At 36.1% G+C, this 24,237-nt stretch overlaps 2 protein-coding genes across 5 annotated transcripts; one reads left to right on the top strand and one right to left on the bottom strand.

Annotated features, from left to right (window-relative positions):
- Positions 1–9: 9 nt before the first annotated feature.
- rpp30 (ribonuclease P/MRP 30 subunit) lies at positions 10–4,177 on the bottom strand. Its single transcript, XM_067369223.1, has 11 exons — positions 3,956–4,177; positions 3,699–3,754; positions 3,565–3,621; positions 3,402–3,467; positions 3,222–3,290; positions 3,001–3,090; positions 1,118–1,234; positions 1,013–1,042; positions 881–918; positions 700–779; positions 10–211 (listed from the first exon to the last, which is right to left on the bottom strand). Exons 1-11 carry the CDS (start codon positions 4,035–4,037, stop codon positions 99–101), a joined length of 798 nt encoding a protein of 265 aa, XP_067225324.1. The 5' UTR covers positions 4,038–4,177; the 3' UTR covers positions 10–98.
- A 167-nt stretch (positions 4,178–4,344) lies between these two features.
- kif20bb (kinesin family member 20Bb) lies at positions 4,345–23,780 on the top strand. Of its 4 annotated transcripts, none has more exons than XM_067369256.1 (31): positions 4,345–4,437; positions 4,669–4,782; positions 4,882–4,971; positions 5,238–5,357; positions 5,835–5,973; positions 6,080–6,264; positions 6,385–6,442; positions 6,536–6,733; positions 7,586–7,697; positions 7,798–7,869; positions 7,946–8,095; positions 8,193–8,355; positions 8,480–8,737; positions 8,836–8,972; positions 9,268–9,397; positions 11,562–11,766; positions 11,839–11,900; positions 12,013–12,132; positions 15,492–16,549; positions 16,758–16,896; positions 17,026–17,112; positions 17,202–17,262; positions 17,367–17,489; positions 20,484–20,587; positions 20,665–20,784; positions 21,473–21,646; positions 21,782–21,976; positions 22,411–22,485; positions 22,577–22,715; positions 22,817–22,953; positions 23,486–23,780. In XM_067369256.1, the coding sequence occupies exons 2-31, from the start codon at positions 4,681–4,683 to the stop codon at positions 23,570–23,572; spliced, it is 4,800 nt and encodes a 1,599-aa protein (XP_067225357.1). In that variant the 5' UTR covers positions 4,345–4,437; positions 4,669–4,680; the 3' UTR covers positions 23,573–23,780. The 4 variants fall into 4 exon arrangements, with proteins under 4 accessions (XP_067225357.1, XP_067225355.1, XP_067225356.1 ...); XM_067369254.1 differs by having other exon boundaries at positions 16,990–17,112; positions 20,668–20,784; XM_067369255.1 differs by having other exon boundaries at positions 16,990–17,112; positions 21,785–21,976.
- The last annotated feature ends 457 nt before the right edge of the window (positions 23,781–24,237 follow it).

The raw sequence follows: 24,237 nt of genomic DNA, 5'->3' as shown, positions 1-24,237 counted from the left end.
CCCCCCCAATTTTTCAATTAAGTGGACTGCAAGACTGGAATGGGAAATACATATATTTAGTTATTATTCATGAATAATTAAACACCAGCTGAGAATAGCTACACTAGTTCCATTTTTGCCTTTTTAGATGCTGGAGTTTCCTCTTCTGGTTTCTCAGAAGTTTGTGGTTTCTTCATGGTGTGAACAACACCAAATGCAGTAGCTCTCGTCTCTGTTATAAAGACACAAGAAAATCACTTATAAACATTCATATAACATTTTAAACAAATGTACTATCAAAAAGACAGACTGAAAGATCTATAAAACTTCTTTCATGCCCACCAGTGTAAATGCATATTCAGCAATTGACAAGCAAACTAAGAGTGTGTTCACACTTGTCATGTTTGGTTAGATTGAAATGAACCCTGGTGCGATTGCTCTGTTAGCGCGGTTCATTTAAACATGCCTGAACGCTGCCATCCGAACCCTGGTGCGCACCAAACAAGTGGTCTGAGACCGCTGAAAAGATGGGATAATGACAGAATCCTCACGCATATCGTTTTTTTGTCATCTAAATGTTTTTTGTTTTTTTTTGGTCCGGACCAAACGAACCAAACTACAAGTGTGAACACACCTTAACTGGAAATAGGACCATGTGGTATAGATTTATGCCAATTCTGGAGAAATGAGAAATAGTGTGGTTCTTTCCGATCAATTTACCTCCATGAAGCAAGACAGATCGACAGTTAGTAGAAACGGCAGCTTTGGCATCTCCCTCAGACAGACTAAACACAAGCCCCCTAAAATCTCAATGAAGGAACATACTAACATGCATAAAGTGCCTTAAAAGTACCATGACATATTCAGACAACTTATTCATATACTAATTTAAAAAGGATACAAATTGGCAATGTCATATGGGCCCCTCAACTCAAGAGGCTAAGGAAAAGAAAAACAACAGATGGCAACGTCACACTAACCATACAATACAGTAGCATAGAAATTTTATAATAATTTGCAAAAGACTTTTTACCCTTTCCGCTCCACTAGACACGATGATATTCTGTAAAGGGAAAATGCAATTTCTGAATCATTGTAATGTTTAATGGGCATTTATGTGTAAAAGGGGACAACATACTTTTCCTTTGCAGACTTCCATGAGGACGAACGCATTTGAAATGGTGTATCTTCTCATAATGAAGTCTCTGATGGCTGCTGCATAACTGATCTCAAAGAAAACCCCCCTGTCAATAGCCTGAAGTGACAAACAATATAAAGATGATAAAAAAAAATTAAAGGGATAGTTCACACAAAAATAACAATTTTCATGTTCTTTCAAGCCCAAATTAAAAGCTAAAAAAAAAAAGCTTACGCAGTATGTTCTACGCCTTCTCTATTCAACTTACGGAACGAATGCGGCGCCAGTTCCGTTTTTTTCCATAAGTAGAATAGGGAAGGCGTAGGACATACAGCATAAGCTTTTTGAAGAATACGGAAGCACTCACAAGGCGATCATTTGTGTTTATAAAGCACATGTATTTGAATTTTTTTAGAAAATGACAGATTGTTTCGCTAGATAAGACCCTTATTCCTCATCTGGTATCGTTTAAAGCTGCACTGAAACTGTATTTTTGACCTTCAACAGTGGAGTCCATTGAAGTCCACTATAAGGAGAATTATCCTGGAATGTTTTCATCAAAAACCTTAATTTTTTTTCGACTGAAGAAAGAAAGACATGAACATCTGGAAGACATCCCTCTTAAACGCTGTAGCTCATTATTGTGGATTACATGTCAACAAGATGCTGTGAAAATTTTGCTGTGAAAGGAAATTCGTTTTTTCACTTCCAAAAGGATGAAGAATCAGTGGTTAAAAATGGGAGAGTACCTGCTCTATCTGGACCAACTTGCTCCTCAGAATAACAACCTGTAAGTGTGATTAATTATTGATGTATTTTATACCGAGTGTTCAAAATACATAGTTTTGTGTTTTGACTATATTGTGTATGTCTCCGGCTTTTTCACATTATCACGGTCTTAATGAAATACTTCTGTTAATCAGCTGTGGGCCCACAATTACCTAAAATTGTGTCCATTAATGTAGACGGTCTATCATTCTTACTACTTTGAGTAGTGATAAAGGGTGGAGCAAGATTTGTTTGACAAACTTTAATGTTACATCAGTCATTCACGTTAGTGCTGTTGGTACTGTTAATACAGTTCTCGCATGTGCACTGCAATAAATTGGAAATATACACATCGGTTTGCTGATAGACATACACTTGTTAATGCTGAGGAATTACAGTACAGGAATTTACAGAGCAACATCTCACGATGAACATCAAACTGAGTAGCGTATCACTGAGAATCGTCCTGCTCAAGTCGTCTTTGTGATGGAGGTTTGGGTTGAATAACTAGTTCTTCCAATATTTCATTAAACTGACTCGCGCTCGGATTAATATGGTGAAATCGTTACTGTCTGTACAATCGCTGAGCTTAAGGAAGCTCCGGAGCTGTAATGGTAGACCAATCACAACAGACTGGGCCATCTGGCCAATCAGAGCAGAGCAGGCTCATGGAAAGGAGAGATTTAGAGAGACTTATTCATCCGACGAGTCGTTTGAGAATCATTGAAACATGTGGTGATGTGCAATGTATATTATGAGAAAATTAAAGTGTTTTTTGACCTTTGATGCATGTGAACACGTTGTAGGAGACCTCCTAAACAGAATTATGAACCTTTCAAATAGCATAATCTGAGCATTTTAAAGATATAATGAAAGTATAAGAAAACTGGGCCGAAAAGTCTCAAAAAGGATGCAAAAATACCATTAAAGTGGTTCATACAACTCGACTTGAGGTGAGTACATTTATTTTAATTTTGGTGTGAATTGAAATATGTCCTCGTATTCACATTGTAGTAATTTTGGCTATTTTATTACCAAAATCTACTTTCAAATAAATGCCTGAGTGCTGCTTGAAATCACATGGCAGGTATGGATAGAACATGCTATACACTCACCCCATTAACTGGAGCCCTTTTAAAATGGAAAGGCTGTTTTTCAGTCATTGCAATGCAGATAATGTCGACATCAAAAGTCATGCAGGCTGCCTGGCTCAGATGAGGGAAAACATATAGACACTTTAATAACACAACTGTTGGTTGTCATCAGAAATGTAAAGAAAATAACGAATACTGATTGGCCTAAACTGAAGTTAATCCAGAATTGCAATTTCACTTACATGAAAGACTTTTTCTGTCTTGGGGTACACCGCCACAAGATCAAAGTTTTTGTATTCATTAGTTGGTCTCTAATGAATACAAAATAACAACAAGAGAATAACAACATGATGATAAAAATGTCACTATAGAAATAAAACTGTAACAAAAATGTTCTTACAGTTACCTCATTGTATACTCACAAAATGAAATGCATCAGAGGCCACGATGGTCAATCGATTCAGTACTCTGATGGGTGAAGATTTTCCCTATGAAAAAAACAACAACAAAAAAAGCAGAGACTATTCATTAAAGAATATTCATCATGGGTAATTATGCTCTGGAAACATGCTATAAGTAATTTACCTGTACTATTGGGAATTTATCAAATATGTCTGATACACTCTGTGGCTTAGGAATTTCCTGTAATACAAGAAAATGTAACATCGTCATTTGAAGTCTATCAAAGTGTATAGATGAGTAACTTCTTTATATCATACCGGTTTCTTCTGTTGTGGTTCAACTACATAGTTTATTGCAACTGTTGAGTAGCCAACTGTAATATAAAGAGTAAAAGTTTATAACAGAATTAAGGATTTCTCTATAAGTACAGCAGATCGTAACATTAGGATAAGATTAAGCCTTCACAATCAAAATTAATTATTATTGAATACCTTATGAATAATTGAACAAATAGATAAACTACTGATGTTAAAAAAACATTGCAGTGAATATAAATACTACTACTGATACTTACGGTGAGCAGCTGTCTCTATGATGCTTTTGAGTCTGTTCTTATCATTACAGCTGATGATGTTTAAATCCATAAACACAGACATCTTTCTTCCACTGACACCGATCCGCAAAGGTTTTACAAGCGCAAATTTATAGAGTTTACCTCTTATCACATAAATCTAAACCAATTCAACTAACGTACTGAGCCACATGCACAAACACACTCGACTACAGTACACGCTGAAGTAGCGTGAACCAGAAGAGTGGACCACGTGAGTCAATGGAGCTTTATGGGCTGTGTAGTTCATATAAGCCATTTCTTTCCTTAGTTTCCTTACTCCTGTCAGTTAACCAGAACTACAAATCATTTAATTTCCTCTTTTGGGGGCGGAGCTACGTCTGTAGCGAGCTCTCCGATTGGTCCGATTTGAACAGAGAACCGCGACGGCAGGAAAGAAGCATGTTAGCAATGTAAACGGGATACACAAAAGAAAATAATAACAAGTAAGTGAAATTAGCGATAATGAAAACACATAGGTAATATTTTAATATTCTTTCATGTAATTCAAAATCGATTCTTAGTTTAATAGGATAACATCTCAATTATGAGCTCGTTGTAACACGTTAAATGGTCGTTGCGTCATTATTGTTTTATTTTTCTTTGCTTGAAGCCACTTAAATATGTATTATCATATAATAACAAGATGTTTAGCTAAACGTCAAACAATCTGATAGGCTTTTTTCAAGATGATGGAATCGTGTTTAAATCACAAGCCTGAGAAAGTTGGATCTATAACGGTTGAAGACCTCAGGAAAGATCTCTTCTCCGAGTTCTCCAAATTATCAAGGGTATTTATTATTACCATACATAACTCATGTTAAAAGCCATTGAATCTGATTTTTAGGCTGTAACTATTCTTTTATTTTGCATATTTCTATTTCCAACAGGACTCCGTATTGCTTGAAAAAGAGCATTTGCAGGTCTATCTCCGTGTACGTCCGTTCACTTCCGCAGAGATAGCAGAAGGACAATCACAGGTGCCTGAACATTTTAAACTGATGTTTCACAATATTTTAATAACATTTTTGAGAAATTCTGTCACCACAAACCACATGTTGTTCCAATACCTGTATAACCATCTTCAAAAAATTGTTAGGTTGAAATACAACCTCAGTAACCATTCAATTTTACTATTTGGAACAACATGAGGATGAGTAAATGATGACAGAATTTTCATTTTTTATTGAACTATCACTTTAGTGTCCCTAATGTTATTTGTTATGATTGAAATCTCTACAAACAGGAGTGCATTTCAGTCGAGCCTCCAGATACTGTGATTCTTAAGGCACCTAGAGCATCTCTGACAGCCAGACACAGTGAGAGATTCGGCCCACAGCTGGCACAACGATTTCAGTTCTCACAGGTATAAGGAGGATGGCCACAGTCACCACAGTCATTATCATTTATTGTGAACAGGCTTTGAAAAATGTTATTAAAGCACTAGTTCACTCAAAAATTCTGTCATTAATTACTTACCTTCATGTTATTCCATCCAAACCCGTAAGACTTTCGTTCATCTTCGGAACACAAATGAAGATCTTTTTAAGCACTGTGTCGCTTCATAAAATTGAGGTTAAACTGGAGTCACATGGATTATTTTAATGATGTCTTTACTACTTTGCTGGGGCTTGAAAGTGGTTGTTGCGTAGACTGTCAATAGAGGCACAGAAACCCCTCAGATTTCATTAAAAATATCTTCATTTGTGTTCTGAAGATGAACGAAAGTCTTACGGGTTTGGAACGACATGAGGATGATTAATTAATGACAGAATTTTCATTTCTGGGTGAACTAACTCTTTAAGTGTTTCTGCTGTAACAATGCTGAATTCATTTTTTTTAGGTGTACGGTCCAAAAACAACTCAAAGACAGATATTTGATGGAACAACTAAAAGCCTTGTGAAAGAAGTCTTGGAGGGAGGGAATTCCTTGATCTTTACATATGGAGTTACCAATGCTGGGAAGACGTTTACTTTTCTTGGTATTGATTTTGAATGAGATGTTTGTAATGTATCTATGTATAAAATGTATGTATAGGTGTATTTTAACTCATTTTTATGTCTATTTATGCTACCTTTATGTTATAGGCCCTGAATCAGATGGTGGAATTCTACCCAGGTCATTGAATGTGATCTTTAACAGCATAGAAGGCAGAATTTATTCTCAAAATAACATCAAACCTCACAGATGTGTCGACTTTATGAGACTGACTAAAGAGCAGCAGGATGAGGAAGCTACAAATAAGAGAAATCTTCTTCGTCGATTTAAAGATGTACATTTTTTTATATACATATATATATAGTTACATTTTTTTTTTATATATATACCATTTTTAGTACAGAGAAGCATGTTACTAATACTCACATAATGGCTGTTTCTTGATGTTTATCAGAATGACTCCCAAAAAACGCTGTCCAGCATGTCCAGCTCTAGTTGTTCATCATTTGAAAGTAAGCATTATCAAATGTTTTGTCTTTCTCTATGCCTTTGAGCATTGTGTCAGTAAATGTGAGCTTACACTTTACATTGATTTCTTGTTCCAGGCTCCACTTCTAGTGACATGAATGGGGACAGTGTCTGTTTGGATGAGACCTCTTATGTTAAATACTCAGTGTGGGTCTCCTTTTGTGAAATCTACAATGAAAGCATCCATGATCTGCTTGATCTTGTTTCAAATGGCTCTCACAGAAGGAGTGTTTTGCGACTAGCCCAAGATATTAAAGGCAATGCTTTTGTCAAAGGTAACCAAATAACTTAGAAGACTAAGGGGGCTTTTACACTGGACTCGTTTGCTGTGGTCCTAGCCCAGGCATTTATTGTTCCCGGTTCCTCCCCGCTGTGTTGGTCTGGTTTCACACTCAACTTGATTCTGTCGAACACTGGTGCGTTTGCATTCATCTTACGTCATCACAAGTGTGCATGGCGCATGATAGAAAACAGAACGCGGATCAGTAAATTGTGTTTTTTTTACTAATTTGTTGCTATTATGGGCAGCAGAGTAAACGACACTTGGGTTTACTGTATGCTTGTTGCACGTAGATGGCTTTCCGCTGTTTGCAAGCAGACTATTTTGAGGAGACAGCTGATTGCCATTCATTTACCGTTCTGACTGCACTCGCAAAGTGCGAATACACTGCAGGCTCACTCCAGGTAAATCATCAATACTATCAACCTACATGCGCAGGTTACTTTACTTCCTGAACAAGTGTGCACCCAAGTCCGTGTTGCTTTCATATTCAAGCGAACCGCGCCACAGTTTGAATGCAACTGAACTCAGAACCACCTCCTTCAGGTAGTCTCAGATTCGGTACCCCGGTGCGCTCCCAGGTTCGCATGACAGCTTTCACATTAGCGATTTTTCTTGCAAACCGTGCCATGTTTCGTAACTAAACTGCCATTGTGAAAGCCCCCTAAAAGTTCACTTGTTTCATTCTGTGTAGAAAATGTAATGGTGAATTGTTAAAATAATGATTAAATATTTACATTTCAATATTTTATTAAATATTGGTTCTTTGTCAGGATATTATCTTTATGGTTGTACACCTATAGTTATTTGGTTATTTATACATTTTGTCTAAATATTTTTTTCCCAGACCTAAAATGGTTTCAGGTTAACAGTGTAGATGAAGCATTAAAAGTTGTGAAAATTGGAAGAAAAAATCAAAGTTTCTCATCCACAAAGCTCAACAACATCTCAAGCAGAAGGTACTTCATTTTAAACCACTTTAGCATTAATATGTAACTCTCATTATTATTTTCTTACTTTTAAAGTGATCTAAAATTAAAATATGCATTTTCTCCGTAGCCACAGTATATTTTCCATTCGAATCTTGCGGATTGAAGATGTGGGTGTTCCTCGAGTTCAGACAATAAGCGAGTAGGTGACCTCAATCACTCCACTGTTACTCCACTGTTCCACTGTAATTTATTCATTAACTGATTCATTTTTAAAGGTTTTCACTATGTGATTTGGCTGGATCTGAGCGATGTGCAAAGACTCAGAACCGAGGAGACCGTTTAAAAGAAGCTGGAAACATCAACACTTCCTTGTTAACTCTGGGAAAATGCATCAATGCTCTGAGGCTCAACCAAACACAATCCAAGTGAGACAGTGTCCCCTTTTAAAACGATTAATTTGTTTAATGGGCTGCATTAGATGCAAATTTCCTTGGAACTAAACTAATATGTCTCTTTGTGCAGGTTTCATCAGCACGTCCCCTTCAGAGAGAGCAAGCTCACACATTATTTGCAGGGTTTTTTCTGTGGTCGTGGAAAAGCCTGCATGATCATCAACATAAACCAGTGTGCCTCAATGTACGATGAAACCCTGAATGTTCTTAAGTTCTCAGCAGTGGCTCAGAAGGTCTGCAAGGACAATTATTCTTTTTTACACTGACAGCTTCATATTAAGAGAAGCACTGAATAAAGAAATTTTTTTGATTCTTTGCTATTTATTTATTTTGTGCTTTGACTTTATTCCCTTTTAGGTAGTGGTCCTCAACCCTAAACCAGCTCCTAGCATTGTGCTCAAGAGATCTGCCAGAGATGTGTCCATGATAATTAATAATGCTGACAAGAAGGATTGGACCAGGAGAAGCTCACTCATGGGCTGGGAGATGAGTCTAGAGGATGTGCAAGAGGATGGAGATGATGAAGAAATTGGTGAGGAAGATGTAGAGAGTGGCGATGAGAGCATGGAGGACAACACTGTGCTAGAGGCTGCGGAAAGTCAAGAGCTGTGTGAGGTATTCAAGGTTTCTTTTAAATTTTCATGAATTCATGTTTATAGTTTTCAGTGTTGTTTTAAACAATATGAAATACTAATATGATATATTTGCCACAGCTTCAGGTGAAAATCGAAGAGCTTAAAGAGAAGCTGTCCAAAGAGGAGTCTGAAAAATTAACTATGGAATCTCGTATTCGTGAAGAAGTCACCACAGAGTTTATGGAGCTGTTTTCTAATATGGAAAAAGACTACAAGTAAGTCAAACACTATTTAACTGATCATAGTGGTGAACTGATGATATATATTATATTTGCCAGTTGGGGAATTTTACAGTGCAAATTGTTTTTAGCAGAGTTGGTTTTTTTTTTTTTTTTTTTTTTGGCCATGTTTATGCCATTCTTTTATTTGCATAATTCTTTTAGTGAATAGGGCACTATGACAATGTAGGCAGCACAACACTGTGAATGGGTGCAATTCATTTTTTTGTGAAATTTTCTTTGATTTTATTGAAAATGAACTAATTTATGTTGCTGCTTTTCAATGTTTCAGTGAACGTCTCCAAAGAGAGAAAGAAATAGTTGAGGAAAGAGCAGAAAGGAGGCTCGAGATACTGAAGAATCTGGTGAACAGAACTATTGGGGAAATGGCCACTGTTAGCACTGACGAGAATGCAGCAAAGGTGAATGCAGATGATTCTAATTATATAAAAGAATAAGGACAAGTGCAGTTTACACCCACTGTTATGATTGTAATAATATAAAAGAATAAGGACAATTGCAGTTTATACCCACTGTTATAAGCCTGTGTGCATTTTCCATAATCTACAAACACTGTCCTGTGTTTATAGCTGCTATAACAGCATTTCTGCTGTTTGCATCAATCATTTTGGTTCAGGGCCTGAACTTTCTTTAGCTTCCTTGTAACCCATAATCTTCAAACCTGATGGATCTAATGGAGTGTGTTTTTAAAGGGATAGTTCACCCAAAAATGAAAATGACCCCATGATTTACTCATCCTCAAGCCATCCTAGGTGTATATGACTATCTTCTTTCAGACGAGCACAAAATTTTTAAAACTTAATAAACTAAAATAACTAGCTGTGGAACTGTATGAAAATTTCAAATCACAATTATAGTGACCAAAATTATCACGATTATCAATATTATTAAGGTTTTGTTAAAATGAGATGAAAATGTTCAAGAAGAACTGATATGCACAATGAAAACATTTTTATGAACACAGTTTTATATTTGAAAATCAACAAACAACAATTTAAATTTAGCAGCTCTATGTATATTTTTTTTAAATGCATAAACATTAAATTATATGACCATCTTTGAAAGACAATGCATTAAAACTCAGCGCACATCCATGTCTCTTGTATCACCTCCAATGCGCTCTCTCATTTCATTCAAATGCAACTTTACATATTACGTCTCAGTTTTTGATTGTATTGAAAATGATATCAGAAGACTTTAGTATTAATACTACTATAATATTCTAGTGATCATCTTGTCTGGACAATTGTTTTGTTCACTGTACAAAATTGATTTATAAATATATAATATATTTTATAAGATTTTTAAAACATCTTGGGCCACTTTCTGAGGAATTGAAAAATGAAAAGAACCAATCATCTCTGTCAAAACAAATTTCAGAAGATATTTATTTGCAAAGATTTAAACTGCCACAGTAAGAGAAGGCTATATTCATAATCCATGGCAAAAATACTATTATAAATTAGGTTATTGGATAATTTAGCAGCAAAAGTTATTCTTATAGTTATTATTATAGTGGGGAGAAAACATGTAGGGCCAGATTTACTAATAGCTTGTGTCAGCACAAACCCTCGTTTGGTGTTAAAATACTACTGTTGGGATTTACTAAAGAAATGCAGTGCAAAATTAGCGCTGAAAAGGCATGGACTGAGTTGTTTTTGCGGCTGACCTTATTGCATATGCATTTGTAGGAGTTTCCCTTTCAGACGCAAAATTTATGGGAGGAGAGTATCTAAATGAATCACGCAATGCTATTTACTAATGTTTGCTTGTCATTTTACTGGTATTTGCACCATTATTTTACGCCCCAAAAAAGCATGTCCATACCCATTTTGCGACATGGCTGCAATGGTTGCTGACAATTGACACTGCAGACAACAGAGAGTGTATGGTAGAAGGGAGAAAATATTTTCCACTTGTATTAATTTCTTTGTAATGCCATAGGAAGACATTATCCATGTAGACATTATCCATTATCCATATATGTGTGTGTGTATGTATGTATAATATATATATGCCCCTGTAACCCACACCCACACCCGATGAGCACCAGCTCTGCTTATATGCGCCATAGCGCTAATTTTCGCTGCTCTTGTTAGATTGCGTTGGTCATTATGTAAATGATTTGACATGCTATACCGATATATCATTACAACCCTAGTCAGGGGTTATTCTTCTGCTGCAAATTGATGAGTACAGCCGTCTGCCTGATATTTTTCTTACAAAAACCCATTGCTTCGCTTCAGAAGGCCTTTATTAACCCCCTGGAGCTGTATGGATTATATTTATGATGGATGGATACATTTTTTAGGCTTCAAAAAAGAAGCCTGTTCATTAACAGTTTTGGTTGAACTATGCCTTTAATGGTAGAATTTTATGACTGTAGATATAACTGAATAGATCTAGACAAATTTTATAGGTTAAAGACAAAGCAAAAGTGGGTAATCTACCATACCTGTATCAAGGCACACATTTGAACATAATGATATCTGTTTATGAAAGAAAAGACTAAAAACAGACAACATGGTATTTGAAAATATAATGTTTTCCTTCTCAACATTCTAGGAGGCTAAGATTGAGCTTTTGGACAGCATGATTGAAGCTATGCGAGATGATCTAGCTAAGATAAAGGGAGATGCAGAGGCAGTAAACATGTGCCTGACGAATGTCCCTGAATCACCTGGAACAGTCAGTCATCTGAGATTACAGCTGGAGGAGATGAAAGAGGAGCTTCTTAAAAGCCAACAACTTCTCAGTCTTAAAACTAAAGGTATATTAATTTGCCTTAAAGGGGAAAACTCAATGTTTTGTGACATAAGTCTAATTATATTTCTCTTTTCAGAGTTTGAAGCAATGTGTGTTCAGGCACAGGAATCAAATGACCAGCTTCTCCAGGCAAATAGGGTAATATGAACTAAAGTTTTATTTTAAATATCAGAGGTTGTTGTAAATTGATTATTTATATGTACTACATGGCTTCTGTTGTGTGTTGATATTTTTGTTTGCCTCTTTTTAGAATTATGAAAACCAGAAAGTGAGATGTCAGGAACTCATGTTAATCTGCCAGGAGAAAGATGACATGGTCTCTACATTACAGACTGCTTTGGATCAAAATGTGGAGGCAACTACTAAAGATGTAAGTTTATTATATACTTTACCAATTCTTAGGGGTGGGAGAAAAAATTGATGCATCACGATTCTCTCTTCAACGATTCTGGATCGATTCTGAGCTTATTTTTATCCGCAGTTGCAAGATGACGCTGTGTGTGCTTACAGTGTGTGTCCACCGGCACAGAGCAGCGCGAGCGTTTTCAATTCATTCATATGGATGTTGAGCTTCACTCTCACGAGCCTGAAGATGCTCAACGTCCATAAGAATGAACTGAATACACTCGCTCCGTGCTAGTGGACATGCATCGTCAGAAACAACCGTATTGTGCTTGTTTCCATTTCCTCTCATACACACACCACTCGAACGTTCTATAAAATAATCTTTCATACAGTTTGGAAAAGTTAGAGAGAATTACATGCGCGCCCATTGCGCGGACACTTGAGTGTTTCATCATTGCACAGGATATGCGCTGTGAGAGAAACGCACTTGTAGCTTGCGTTCTCGCCCGCTGGTAGGCCTATTTTCCTTACAAATGCTCTACGAAGGCATCGTTTATGTTGTTTGTAGTGCTATGGGCTTATATTTTAGAAATTTGAAACTCACTGACAGAAGGCAGCTTTCAATTTCCACGTGCAATTTGTGAAGGGCACTTGCGCAAGTGGCTATGTGCGACTCCGTTTAAGTGTTTAAATGTAGCCTACTTGCATCTCAAAATGCTTTTATGATGCAAAATTAATGTAAACGGAGTCAATTAGATGTCTTAAGGCAGGGCTATTTAACTGGCGGCCCGCGGGCCAAGTCCCGCCCTCCAGTCATCTTCATCCAGCCCGTGGATACCCACACCACTAATCCTACCCAAGACTACCAAGCGTATTATATGCACACCATAAATTGCGTATCATATGCACGCCAAAACTCATTTAGGTGTACATTTTCTACGAGATTACATGTACATACTATTGTTACTCATTCTCGTGATCAGGTTGGGTGGCCGCAGTGGCAGCTGCAGCTGCACTATTCGTACCATGCATGCTCTTCCGATTGACCTGAGAAACATTTTCCATGTGAATATTTCAGCAGGTATTATGTGTGTCCCGTATTTCTGTGAATTGGCCAAACACGCTTGCATAACTATCTGAAATGATTTGGATTCGTTCGGACCGCTCTGTCACTGAATCATCTGTAGTTGTTTCTCGGTCAGTAACAACAAATACAGAACAAATAGCGCTGTTTTCCGTCGTTTCACTAGTTTACTTAGCGCTACGCAGCATGGCCCAGTGGATAACGGAACCAAAGCTTAAAGGAGCAGCGTTTATTCCCAGTCAACATTATAAAACAGTGTTGCAACGTTTCAATTCAACATACACATCTCGGTTACAAACCACAAAACACTCAATGATTAAACTAGTTTTAAATCGGATGAAACAGCCTCAACATTCCCAACAATGAGGAAAACAGGAGAAACGTGCCATGAATGAAGATAGAAGACTTTAAAATCCCCAAATCACCACACTCACAAACATTTACCATGAATTAACTGTAGTAATTTACCATGGATTGTGGAAATATGGAATATTTATATTGAATACCATGTTGTAGCCATTTATATTGCAATATATTTATTAGGTGGGTAGGGGAATATATAATTAATTTCTTTGTGAAGGTGTGTATAGTTTTTACCTGCATTTAGGCGGTTTTTATAGGCCTATATAACATATCATAATATAGTATCATTTGACAGTGATAGTAGTGAGTAGCCATGTATGATTCTACGTGTGGTTACCAAGTCTCACTGTCAGAATATTTTCATTTAAGCCTATATTAATTATAAATAAAATAATTCTTACCAATAAGAAACCTGGATTGTGACTCCCAGAATCGGATTGGATCGTGAGGTGCCTAAAGATTCCCACCCTACCAATTATACACATCCTTTATTTGAAATCATTGCTAAATAAAAATATAAATTTCTTTCATAAGAAAAAAAAAATCTTACTGACCCCAAACTATACATGTTGACCAGTTCAGTCAGGCTTTCTCTTCATGGAATAATCTCTGAGAAATAGTGGTGCCCTACAAATAGGACTGACTGAAAATGAAAATTCTGTCATCATTACTCATTTCATTTCAAACCTGTAGGCTGTGAACCTTTTTCTGTGAACACGAAAGGAGAATTTAAGTAGCTTCTGTTCAACCAACAAGAGTTTATAGTGACCAGGATCTGTCAAAATCCAAAAGGACATAAACTTAGCTCATATTGCTTATTTTTACTATATATATTCAAAATAATTCATTCAATAGCTTTGTGTCTGAAAAAGTAAACTTTGACTGAAAAATAGGGTAGGGGTTTGGGTATCATTTGAATTTTAGCGACAACAATTCCAATTCTGCTTGATTCCTAGTTTCGATTCCAATATGGTAAAAAAGTCAAACATTTAGATATCAAACATATTTATTGTCTTTTTGCAAAACAAACTTGCAGCTAAATGCCATGAACAAAAATCTGCAGCCTAGAGAACAACCAACTAATAAACTAATATAAATTTCAAACATTATTAAAGACAAGTATACAGTCAGTAATACAAATAAGCAAATTAGCAATAGCGCTAATAAATACAACTGAACAAAGTTCAGAAATTAAAATCAAGTGTAAAATAACACTGCATGGTTTTCTTTTTATAAATAAAGTATAGATGAATCCTTAATAAAATTACAAAAGTTATTCAGTCAAATCAGTGAGTGATTTTCTTTTTCTTTTTTTGTTCTTTGATTAACAGTAATGACACAGACAACAGCAGGTTTATTAGGCTGCTGTCACTTCAAGACCAAATGCATGGATCCAATAAACTGTTACACATGCGTTTTGTTTCTCATCTGTTTATGTTCACTTAAGACATAACCAACTGTGTTCATTGGGATATTTTGACAATTTTGTGTATTTGTCCATTCAAGCGCAAGAAGATGCGAAAGAGAACTCAATTCAGTATTTGCATGCCAAATTCAGTTCTGCTCAAATGCTCACAGGAAGTGGATAAGTGGATTCAGAAATTTTATTTTATAACAAGTATCTGTTTCCTGACCTTAAGTATCGGATTCTAAAATTAGAATCGTTTTTCGATTACCAACCCTACTGAAAATCCAGTAGTAGTTGTGTGAACTTTTATGGTGTTTTTGTCTTGTTTTAGAGTTTGACAGACATGGTCACTGTGAACTATCAATGTATTTAAAAGAAAATTTTAACATTCTTAAATTCTCCTGTTGTGTTCAAAGCAAAAGTAATGGCTTTCCTTTAACTTTTATGAGGTCATGCATACAAAATACAGTAAGTTATACATTTTGGACTGTAATGACCCATGATTTTTCTTTTGTTTTCACATGTACAGAGGGACTTAATTAATAATATCAAAGAAGAAATCCTACATTTCAGAAACAACTGCAAGTGTTTGCTGAATGAAGACTCTGAACCTAGAGAGGAGGAAATGACAAGTCAAGAAACTCGACAGCTTCTGCAAGAACTGAAAATGAAAGATGACCGGCTGAATGAACTTAACCTTGAGAACTGTTCACTTGAAAAAAACCTGTGCAGTCTCTCTGATAGACTGGCAGAGCTGACTCGTGCACATGAAGCCACTGTGGCGATGGAGAGAGCAGAGGTCAGCAAAGTCACAAATGAGAATAAGGCTCTTGCCAATGAGTTACATGTTCTTCAGCAGGCAGCCAATGAGATGAGCTCAAAGCTCAAAACTATCCAGATGGAACTGAGCACTCAGACAAAGATGGCCAGTGAGCTTTCAGAAAAACTTGATGCAACCAGAGCTCTGATTAAGCAACATCAAGCAGAGTCTTGCAGTCAGTCCAAAACCATTGAATCCTTAATGACGGAGGCAGATCATTTGCGTCAAGAACTCAGTGCCCGCCAGCTCTCGCATGACAAAAACGAAGCTGAATGTGAGAGGATGGTGGAGTTATCTCAGGAGAAGAGCAGACAGATCAGTGACCTGGAGCAGGAGGTCAGCCAGAGCAGAGCGAACGTGAGCCAGCTGGAAGAGCTCTGCACACAGCTTAAATATGAGCGAGATGCCCAGGCACAGGAATACCAGAACCTACTGAGCCGTTATGAAGCTCAAAAGTTTGTCATGGCCCAAATAAGAAGCAACTCTGAACTCCTGGAAGAGCTGACCGCTCTGAAACATCAGCAGGGGAGGAAGGAAGAACAAGAGCAAGACTCCAGAGATGATTGCTGGAAAACTCTGCAGGAAAAATTAATGCAAACGCTGAGCAAACTGAACCAACATGAGGAGGTTCTGAATGTAGTGAGAGCGATTGTAGAAAATGAGATCTCTAAGGCAAGAGATGAGGCCAAGAGGAAAATAACTGCAATGGAGAATGATCTGGCCCATAAAGATGCAGAACTAGAAATCAAAGCCCAAGAGCTTTTGAAGTAAGTCCTCATTTCTTATCCAAACTTTCTGATTACACTAAAAGTAGGTCCTCAATTCTGTTGAGCGTCTTGTTTAATATGCATTAGATCTTGCATGAATACTCTTTTCTTTTCATTTCTATTTATTTCTAGTTGGTAAAGCATGGAAATTAGAAAAATTGTTTAATAAACAGCTGATCCGAATGACCTTGTTTTGGTCTTGTTACAGGTCAAGAGAACTTGTGACTGATGGACTTGATAAAATCAAGATTATGAGTTGCAAGTTGCAGCAGGTGGAGAGGGAGCGATCTGATGTCAGTGATCAGTTATGTGAGGCTAATTTGCAGAAAGAACAGTTAGAGAAACAGGTTGGTAAAATCACCACTTTTGTCTGTTGTTAGTGTGCCTTATGTGATTTAAACAAGTTTTTTTTTTAAATAGTGCTTTGTTTATTCCCTCAGATTTTGATCTTGAGTGAAAAAAACAAAATGTTTCAGCAGAGACCATGTGAAGCGGAGGAGATGAGGGATCAGGCTGGACACAGATTGAGCAGCACGGAGCAAACTATTGATCCATTGCAGACTGTGAGTGCTGCACTTTCCTTAAGCTTTGTTCAGATTGTGATGTTATCAGGTCTTAGATGCTGGATTATTCCACTTCCTTTCACTCACAGGTGCAGTCAAACCATGTAATAGAAGAAGAAAACATACAGCCTTTCAAAACAACCTGTCAAGGTAACCTATGTGTCTTTTTATTTATACCCTTTTTCCACAATACTGTTTGGTGTTAACAAAATCGGCTTACGTTTTGTCCTTAATAAGATTGATTTTGCTTCTAGATCTTTTGGCTGAGCAGAAGCTGATTGAGGAGACGTGTGTAAACTTAAATAAAGTGTGCACACAGACAGATGAGGAGGAATTGCTGGAGGCCAGACTGAATGAGAATGAATCCATAACCGAAGGTGACTGAGTTTGTTCTAATTGTTATTCCTATAAATCTCTACTAGACAACACACTATAAGAAGTCAGTAAGATTCATTGTATGGATTGCAAAATTACTGTTATTTTATTACTAGGACTGTAACGCATGCAATTAATTATTTCATTTTAACTTGTTAAAAATATTTAACTCAGTTAACACTGCATTTGTTTTTTGTTTTTTTCTATTATAATTTGGGTAGTGTTACATTATATGATTACACTCTTATTCATGCAAATGCTTTTAAACCATTTGTCCCACTTTATATTAGGTAGCCTTAATTACTATGTACTTGCATTAAAAAATAAGTAAAATGTACATATTGTATTGCAAAACACTTTTGCTGCTATTGAGGTAGGATACGGGTAAGGTTAGGTTTGGTGGTATGGGTAGGTTTAAAGGTGGGTAAAAGGATTAGTTCACTTTCAAATGAAAATTAGCCCAAGCTTTACTCACCCTCAAGCAATCCTAGGTGTATATGACTTTCTTCTTTCTGATGTACACAATCTGAGAAATATTAATAAATATCCTGACGCATCCGAGCTTTATAATGGCAGTGAACGGGATCAATGAGTATGAGCTGAAGAAAGTGCTTTCATCCACATCTGTCCATCATAAATGTGTACTCCATACGGCTCTGGGGGGTTAATAAAGGCCTTCTGAAGTGAAGCAAAGCGATGCATTTGTGTAAAAAAAAAAAAAAAAAAAAAATCCTTATTTATTACATGTTATTACTTATTTGTTATGAAGTAAAATATCTAGCTTCCGCCAGACTGCCTTCCTTATTCAAGTTACAAAGAAAGTGTAAACTGGCATCGTGTCAGTTACACTTTTTCCGTAAGTTGAAGAGGGAAGGTGTAGGACGTAGCGTAAGCTTTGTGAACTGCAAGAGTTTTACACTTTCTTCATATGTTGAATACATTTGAAGAAGAAAGTCATAGGATGGCTTGAGGGTGAGTAAAGCTTGGGCTAATTTTCATTTGAAAGTGAACTAATGTAAGGTATGGGTAGACAGTGTAATTATAAATGTAATTAAAGAAATTATTTACAGATGTATTTACATGCAGGTATTTTTAAAAACACAAGTACAATGTAAAACCTTGTATGTACAAAACAAGTGCATTGTATCAAATGATTCATTTAAATGTTAGTACATAGTAGTTAAAGGGTTAGTTCACCCAAAAATGAAAATTCTGTCTTTAATTACTCACCCTCATGTCATCCCACACCCGTAAGACCTTCGTTCATCTTTGGAATTAAGATATTTTTGATAAAATCAGCAGTGAGGCCTCCATTGACAGCAAGATAACTAACACTTTCAGATACCCAGAAAGGTACAAAAGACATATTTAAAACAGTTAATGTGGCTACAGTGGTTCAACCTTAATGTAATGAAGCGACAAGAATACTTTTTGTGTGCCAAAAAACCCTAAAATAACTTTATTCAACAATATCTAGTGATGGGCAATACCTAGTGATTTCGAATCAGAGGTTCGGAGCATGTATCAAATTGCCAAAGTCACGTGATTTCAGTAAATGAGGCTTTGTTACGTCATAAGAGTTTCGAAACATTTCGAAATTTCAGTGGTTCACGTGACTTTTGCAGTTTGATACACACACCAAACCACTGATTCAAAACAAAAGATTTGTAAAGCTTCGAAGCTTCATGAAGCAGTGTTTTGATATCGCCCATCACTATTGAATAAAGTCAGCGTCAGGTCTTAAAGTCACAGCAGCCAAATAAACCAATTGCTGTGATGTCTGTAATTAATGTTAATCAAAGAACAAAGGTAACAGAGACAATTCTAGCTTTAATAAGGATTAATTTATATTTATAATTTATGCAGTGAATACTGTAAAGGTGTTTGATAACTTTATTCAATTTCTTTATTCAATTACTGTTAAACAGGTAGGAAGGCCACAGGTAAATATGACATTTATTATAATGGGTTTATGCGAAAATTGTTTTAAGTTCACTTAAATTAAAAGTTATTTTTTAAAAGTCTAATAAATGATGAAATTGATAGCTTTCAGTTATACTGTAATGTTGAATGTCTATAATTAATGTTTTTAAAAAATCAATTTCATAAAAACATCAGTACCAGTATTAGTATCAGTGATAATTGCCTTCATTCATAAAAAGATGCCATTAAACATATTTAAAATATACTGTCTTTAAGTTGTTTCTACATTAATTTGGAGAGTAATTGTGAAATTATTAGAATAAAAAAATATTAAAACCCCAATGTTTTTAATCATGATTAATTACAGAAAAAATGTGTGATTAATTAGTTAATTTTTTTTAATCGATTGACAGCACTGTTTATTACCAAATCAATCAAAAAAAATGTTTGTCTTTCTTCAGTATTAGCAGTATTCATTTATAGTTGGTGAATACAATGTCCTTCGAAAAGAGTAGGGGTGTAACCCCGGCATCCTGGCCAAATTTGCCCATTGACCTCTGTTCATCAGGGCCTCCTAATCATCCCCATATACTGATTGGCGTCATCACTCTAGTCTCCTCTCCACCAATAAGCCGATGTGTGGTGGGCATTCTGGCACAATATGGCTGCTGTCGCATCGTCCAGGTGGATGCTGCACGTTGGTGGTGGTTGAGAAGATTCCCCCTTCTATATGTAAAGTGCTTTGAGTACCCAGAAAAGCGCTATATAAATGTAATCCTGAAAAAAATGTCAAATAAATCTTAAGCAGTACACCTTGATAATAATAAGAATAATATTAAAAAATAGTAATAAACTTTTCTTGAGCTTCAAATCAGCATATTAGAATGATTTCTGGAGCATAAAATGACATTGAAGAATGGATTGCATTTTGCATTGAGAATTGTGAAAATTCCCTGGTATTGGTATCATCTACTGAATTTCTGGTTTCATGGTAACACTAGTTCAGTTACACTTTAACAACGTCTCACCTCTAACGTAATCTTAACACCACAAACATCTCTTTTTCCTCTCAGATCTTGCAAAACTGCAGGAGATGTATCGGAAACCAAGAGTTGGTTTCTCTGATAAACCCCAGCAAGAGGAACAGAGAGCCTGCAGACCTGCAGAAAGCACAAAGGTAAGAACCTGGAAGTCTTTAATCTCTCCGACTTTTCCTTTTTGGCAGCAGTAGAATAATTTCTTTTGATGTTTCAGCAGCCTAATGAGGAGCAAGGAAAGGGGCTGGATGAGGCAGACATGGGGGAAGAAAAGAGAGCGGCCCAGGCAACAAGGCAACTAGAAGGCAACCAACAGGACAGGCTGCAGCTGGAGCTGGTAATAGGATCAGCATTTCCATCTCTCTCACCCTGCCTTGTTATTTTCTTTTTCACAGGCTTGAGGGCAGGATTTAGCTCAGAATAGTAATTTATTTACACAGCAGGTTTCTGAGTTAATATCACTTCTGTGATTCGAGTGACCTGCCAACAGGAGGAATGATAGGATTCCAGTAGGACAGTAATAGCACAGTAGAAAAATGGAATGCGCAAAATTCTTAATTTTTTCGGTTTCTTAAACGATTAATTCACTAATCAGTCTTACCTAAGCCCTGTATAAATCAACTGGGGACAGGATCATCTGACGAAATTGAGTGTACTTTTGTTCATATAATGTTTTTTAGCAAAGGCATGATGAAGTGAAGCAGAATCCAGAGGTCTTGGGTGCTTTTTTAAAATATGTTAGGCTATTTTTAACTTGAAAAGACGTCTTAAAAACAGCGTAAGATCTGATGCAAGTCCAGTGATGTCCATCTCAATGTGTATTGCTGTAAGGGGCGGTGCTTTAAACAGCATTCATTTTGATGATGCACCTTCTTTAAGAGTATATAACAGGTTACAACTATCAACTAGTTGTTTGTTGGATCACTATAATTTTCTTTTATGGTTGATAACGCTACCTAGAGAGAAGGTTGGCCGGTACAGTAAGAGATCATTTATTTAATTAATTAAATGAACTCTTCTTTCAGAATCCAAATATTTGCTCAAATTCACCAAATAATGAAAAGCAGGATACCATTGTTAAATTACCAAGGGAAAAAGGTAATTTGGCTGCTTCTGCTACCCAGAAAGTTGACAGTCCTAAACAGACTTCAAACATGAAGACAAAGAATGAAGGCGATTCATTTAGTCCAACACAAGAGGTCAGTAAAGTGATATTAATGCAAAATGCATGCAGCTTTTAAGAAGTATTAGCACTTGCAGAGATGGGCATAGTTCTGGTCTGTATGATAATTGGTTACTGTGCATATATAATATGTGTTGGTGATCACTCAAAGCAGGTTGCAGTACTGGACTCCTCTGTCCTTTCCACAAAGAGCCTCAGAGATGAGCGCTTCCCCAAACCTGAGCTAGAAATCAGCTTTACACCACTTAAACCTGACCGAATTAATGTCAGGAAACCGGGAGAAGAAGAGTCTGTCACGATCAAACTCCGACGTACAGCCAGAAAGAGAAAGAGCCCAGAGATGCAGGTATACAGATAACATTTCCTAAACAATCTAGGTTCCCACAATCCTGGAAATAGCAGGGATTTTTAAGTCATTTTCACATCAGGAAAAGTCAAGTAAATTTCTATATATAATATCTATATATACATAGTTGACACATTCAGTAATTTAATGATGATGATAATTATGTTTCACAATAATAAAAAAATGCAAATAAGTTTACTTTTGTTAAAAGGGTGGATTTATAAATAAATTAACTGCGAAGAGAATCTTTGTGTTACAGCTACTGCGATAATCTTCCAGTCTATTTTTAGATATCACATCCTTATCAAATTTAATTACATTAATTAAACAACTTGAATTAATCACATGTGCTAACACATTCATTTTGACATCCTTACATGTAATACAACACAAAATCATATAATTTGTATTGTGTGTTTTTGCTGTTGTTCCAGAACTCAGTGGAGTCAGAAAATCGGAAAAACCGACGGCTGAAGGTGAACAACAGGGAAAACTTGCAGTTTGTTGAGGTGACTTTTTTGTCTATTAATATGGTATACCTGTGATATCTTACTTCTGTCTCTGTAATGTTTATTTGATCATATTTTTGCACCTTACCAGACTCCCGCAGTGCAAGGAAAAAAGGTGAGTCAATTAAAGCAGAAAGACTCTCCTGGCAGCATGAAAGGTAAAAAAGACGGAGCCCTCCAAAAGATTGGTGACTTCATCCAGAGCTCTCCAACCCTCTTTGGGAGCAAAGGTTAGCTCTGGCTCTTAGTTTTACACTCAATGATATCGATTGGAGCTCTCAGTGTTTCATACTGTATCTCAGCATGACCAAACCTTTAACTTCCTCTTCAGCCAAGAAAATCATGAGCATGGTGAATGTGAAATCTCCTGAACTGCCAAATGCTTCTGAAAACAACAAACCAAAGAGATCCAAACGAAAGCTCTTCAAGACTCACGTTTCCTCCCCACTGGACATCCCCTCTCATCCTGTAAGTAGTGTTTCTGCCATTGAGATGAATTGGAAAAAGTGTCCCAATCATCCTAAATTCACCCTACTCTGAACTAATGGGCACTAGATGTATTAAACATTAAAAAGGTATGTAAAAAATACTTGGTTAAAAGTTTCACAGTATATTGAAACACTAACATTACCACGTTAACATTATGCTTTCAAAAAAAAAAAAAAAAAACTCCATTGCGCCACATTCAATTTTTAATATGATTAATATTTATATTTATAATTAAATATTATTCTTCCATATTTGCCATTAAGTTTGATTATTTAAAACTTTTATTATTAAAACGAGTATTTAAAGCTAAGTTCTAAGGCTTTGCTGAATGTTTAAAAGAAAAAGAAAATAAATCTTATACATGATACATATGTTGTTTGAGAAGTTTGCTGTGGTATGGAGGTGCAGTATTCCATTTATTTTTTCAGGTCTTAAAAGGTTTTTAAAGGCATTAAAACTGCAGCAAGGCTGCCAGGTGAATGTGTATTAAATCCACAAAATCATTTTACAGGTCATTGGAAGCAGTGAAGATGATAAAGAGAGCGATCACCTCATAATCAAGAGAAAACTCAGAACAAGAACTGCCAAGAGATGTTAATTTGATGGCCACGTGTAATATAAGTTATTTTGCTTTACTTTTTTTCTAAATTGTCATATTTTACTTGTTTAATACATAAATGTTGTTGAACAATTCATATTTGTTTTATTAACACTGGAAATGTTTGTAAATATTTTATGTATGTAGCTCGCAACATTTTAAAATTTTTCTAAAAACGTTTCCTTTTTAAATTTAGCCTTTTATTTCCTGTGGTTATTAGACAAAATATGACAAACAAAATGCTGTTCATTAAAAAAAATGCCTAAAAGCAGACATCATTTGGGTTGCATTTCTTATGCTTAAGAGAGATATTAGTGCTATATGCTTAAAGCATTATTGTCCCTTCTTGGTACTGATTTCACTTCATGATATCCTTTAAAAAAAAGCTATGAGGAAAACAGTTCCAAACAAGCAAGGTGAATGGGGATGAAGAGAATGTTCCAGATGAATGTTTGGGGTCAACTTGTTGTATGATACTCATTTATTTCCACTGTCAGTAAAGGGAGGGTGGCTGTCATCAGAGAAGAGTAAGTAATACATTTTATCTGCACTTTGTGATCTCTGCACTTTACACTAACACAGGTCACACTTGCACTAATATACTTTTCACTTTCTGAGGTGAAATTAATGTGACCTTGAAAACAAACCTTTTTGTGGATGTGTGC

The sequence above is a fragment of the Chanodichthys erythropterus genome, chromosome 19 (genome assembly GCF_024489055.1).
Source record: "Chanodichthys erythropterus isolate Z2021 chromosome 19, ASM2448905v1, whole genome shotgun sequence".
Lineage (NCBI taxonomy): Eukaryota > Metazoa > Chordata > Actinopteri > Cypriniformes > Xenocyprididae > Chanodichthys > Chanodichthys erythropterus.
Note: the sequence above shows the minus strand (reverse complement) of the source record. Positions and strands in the feature narration are given on the sequence as shown.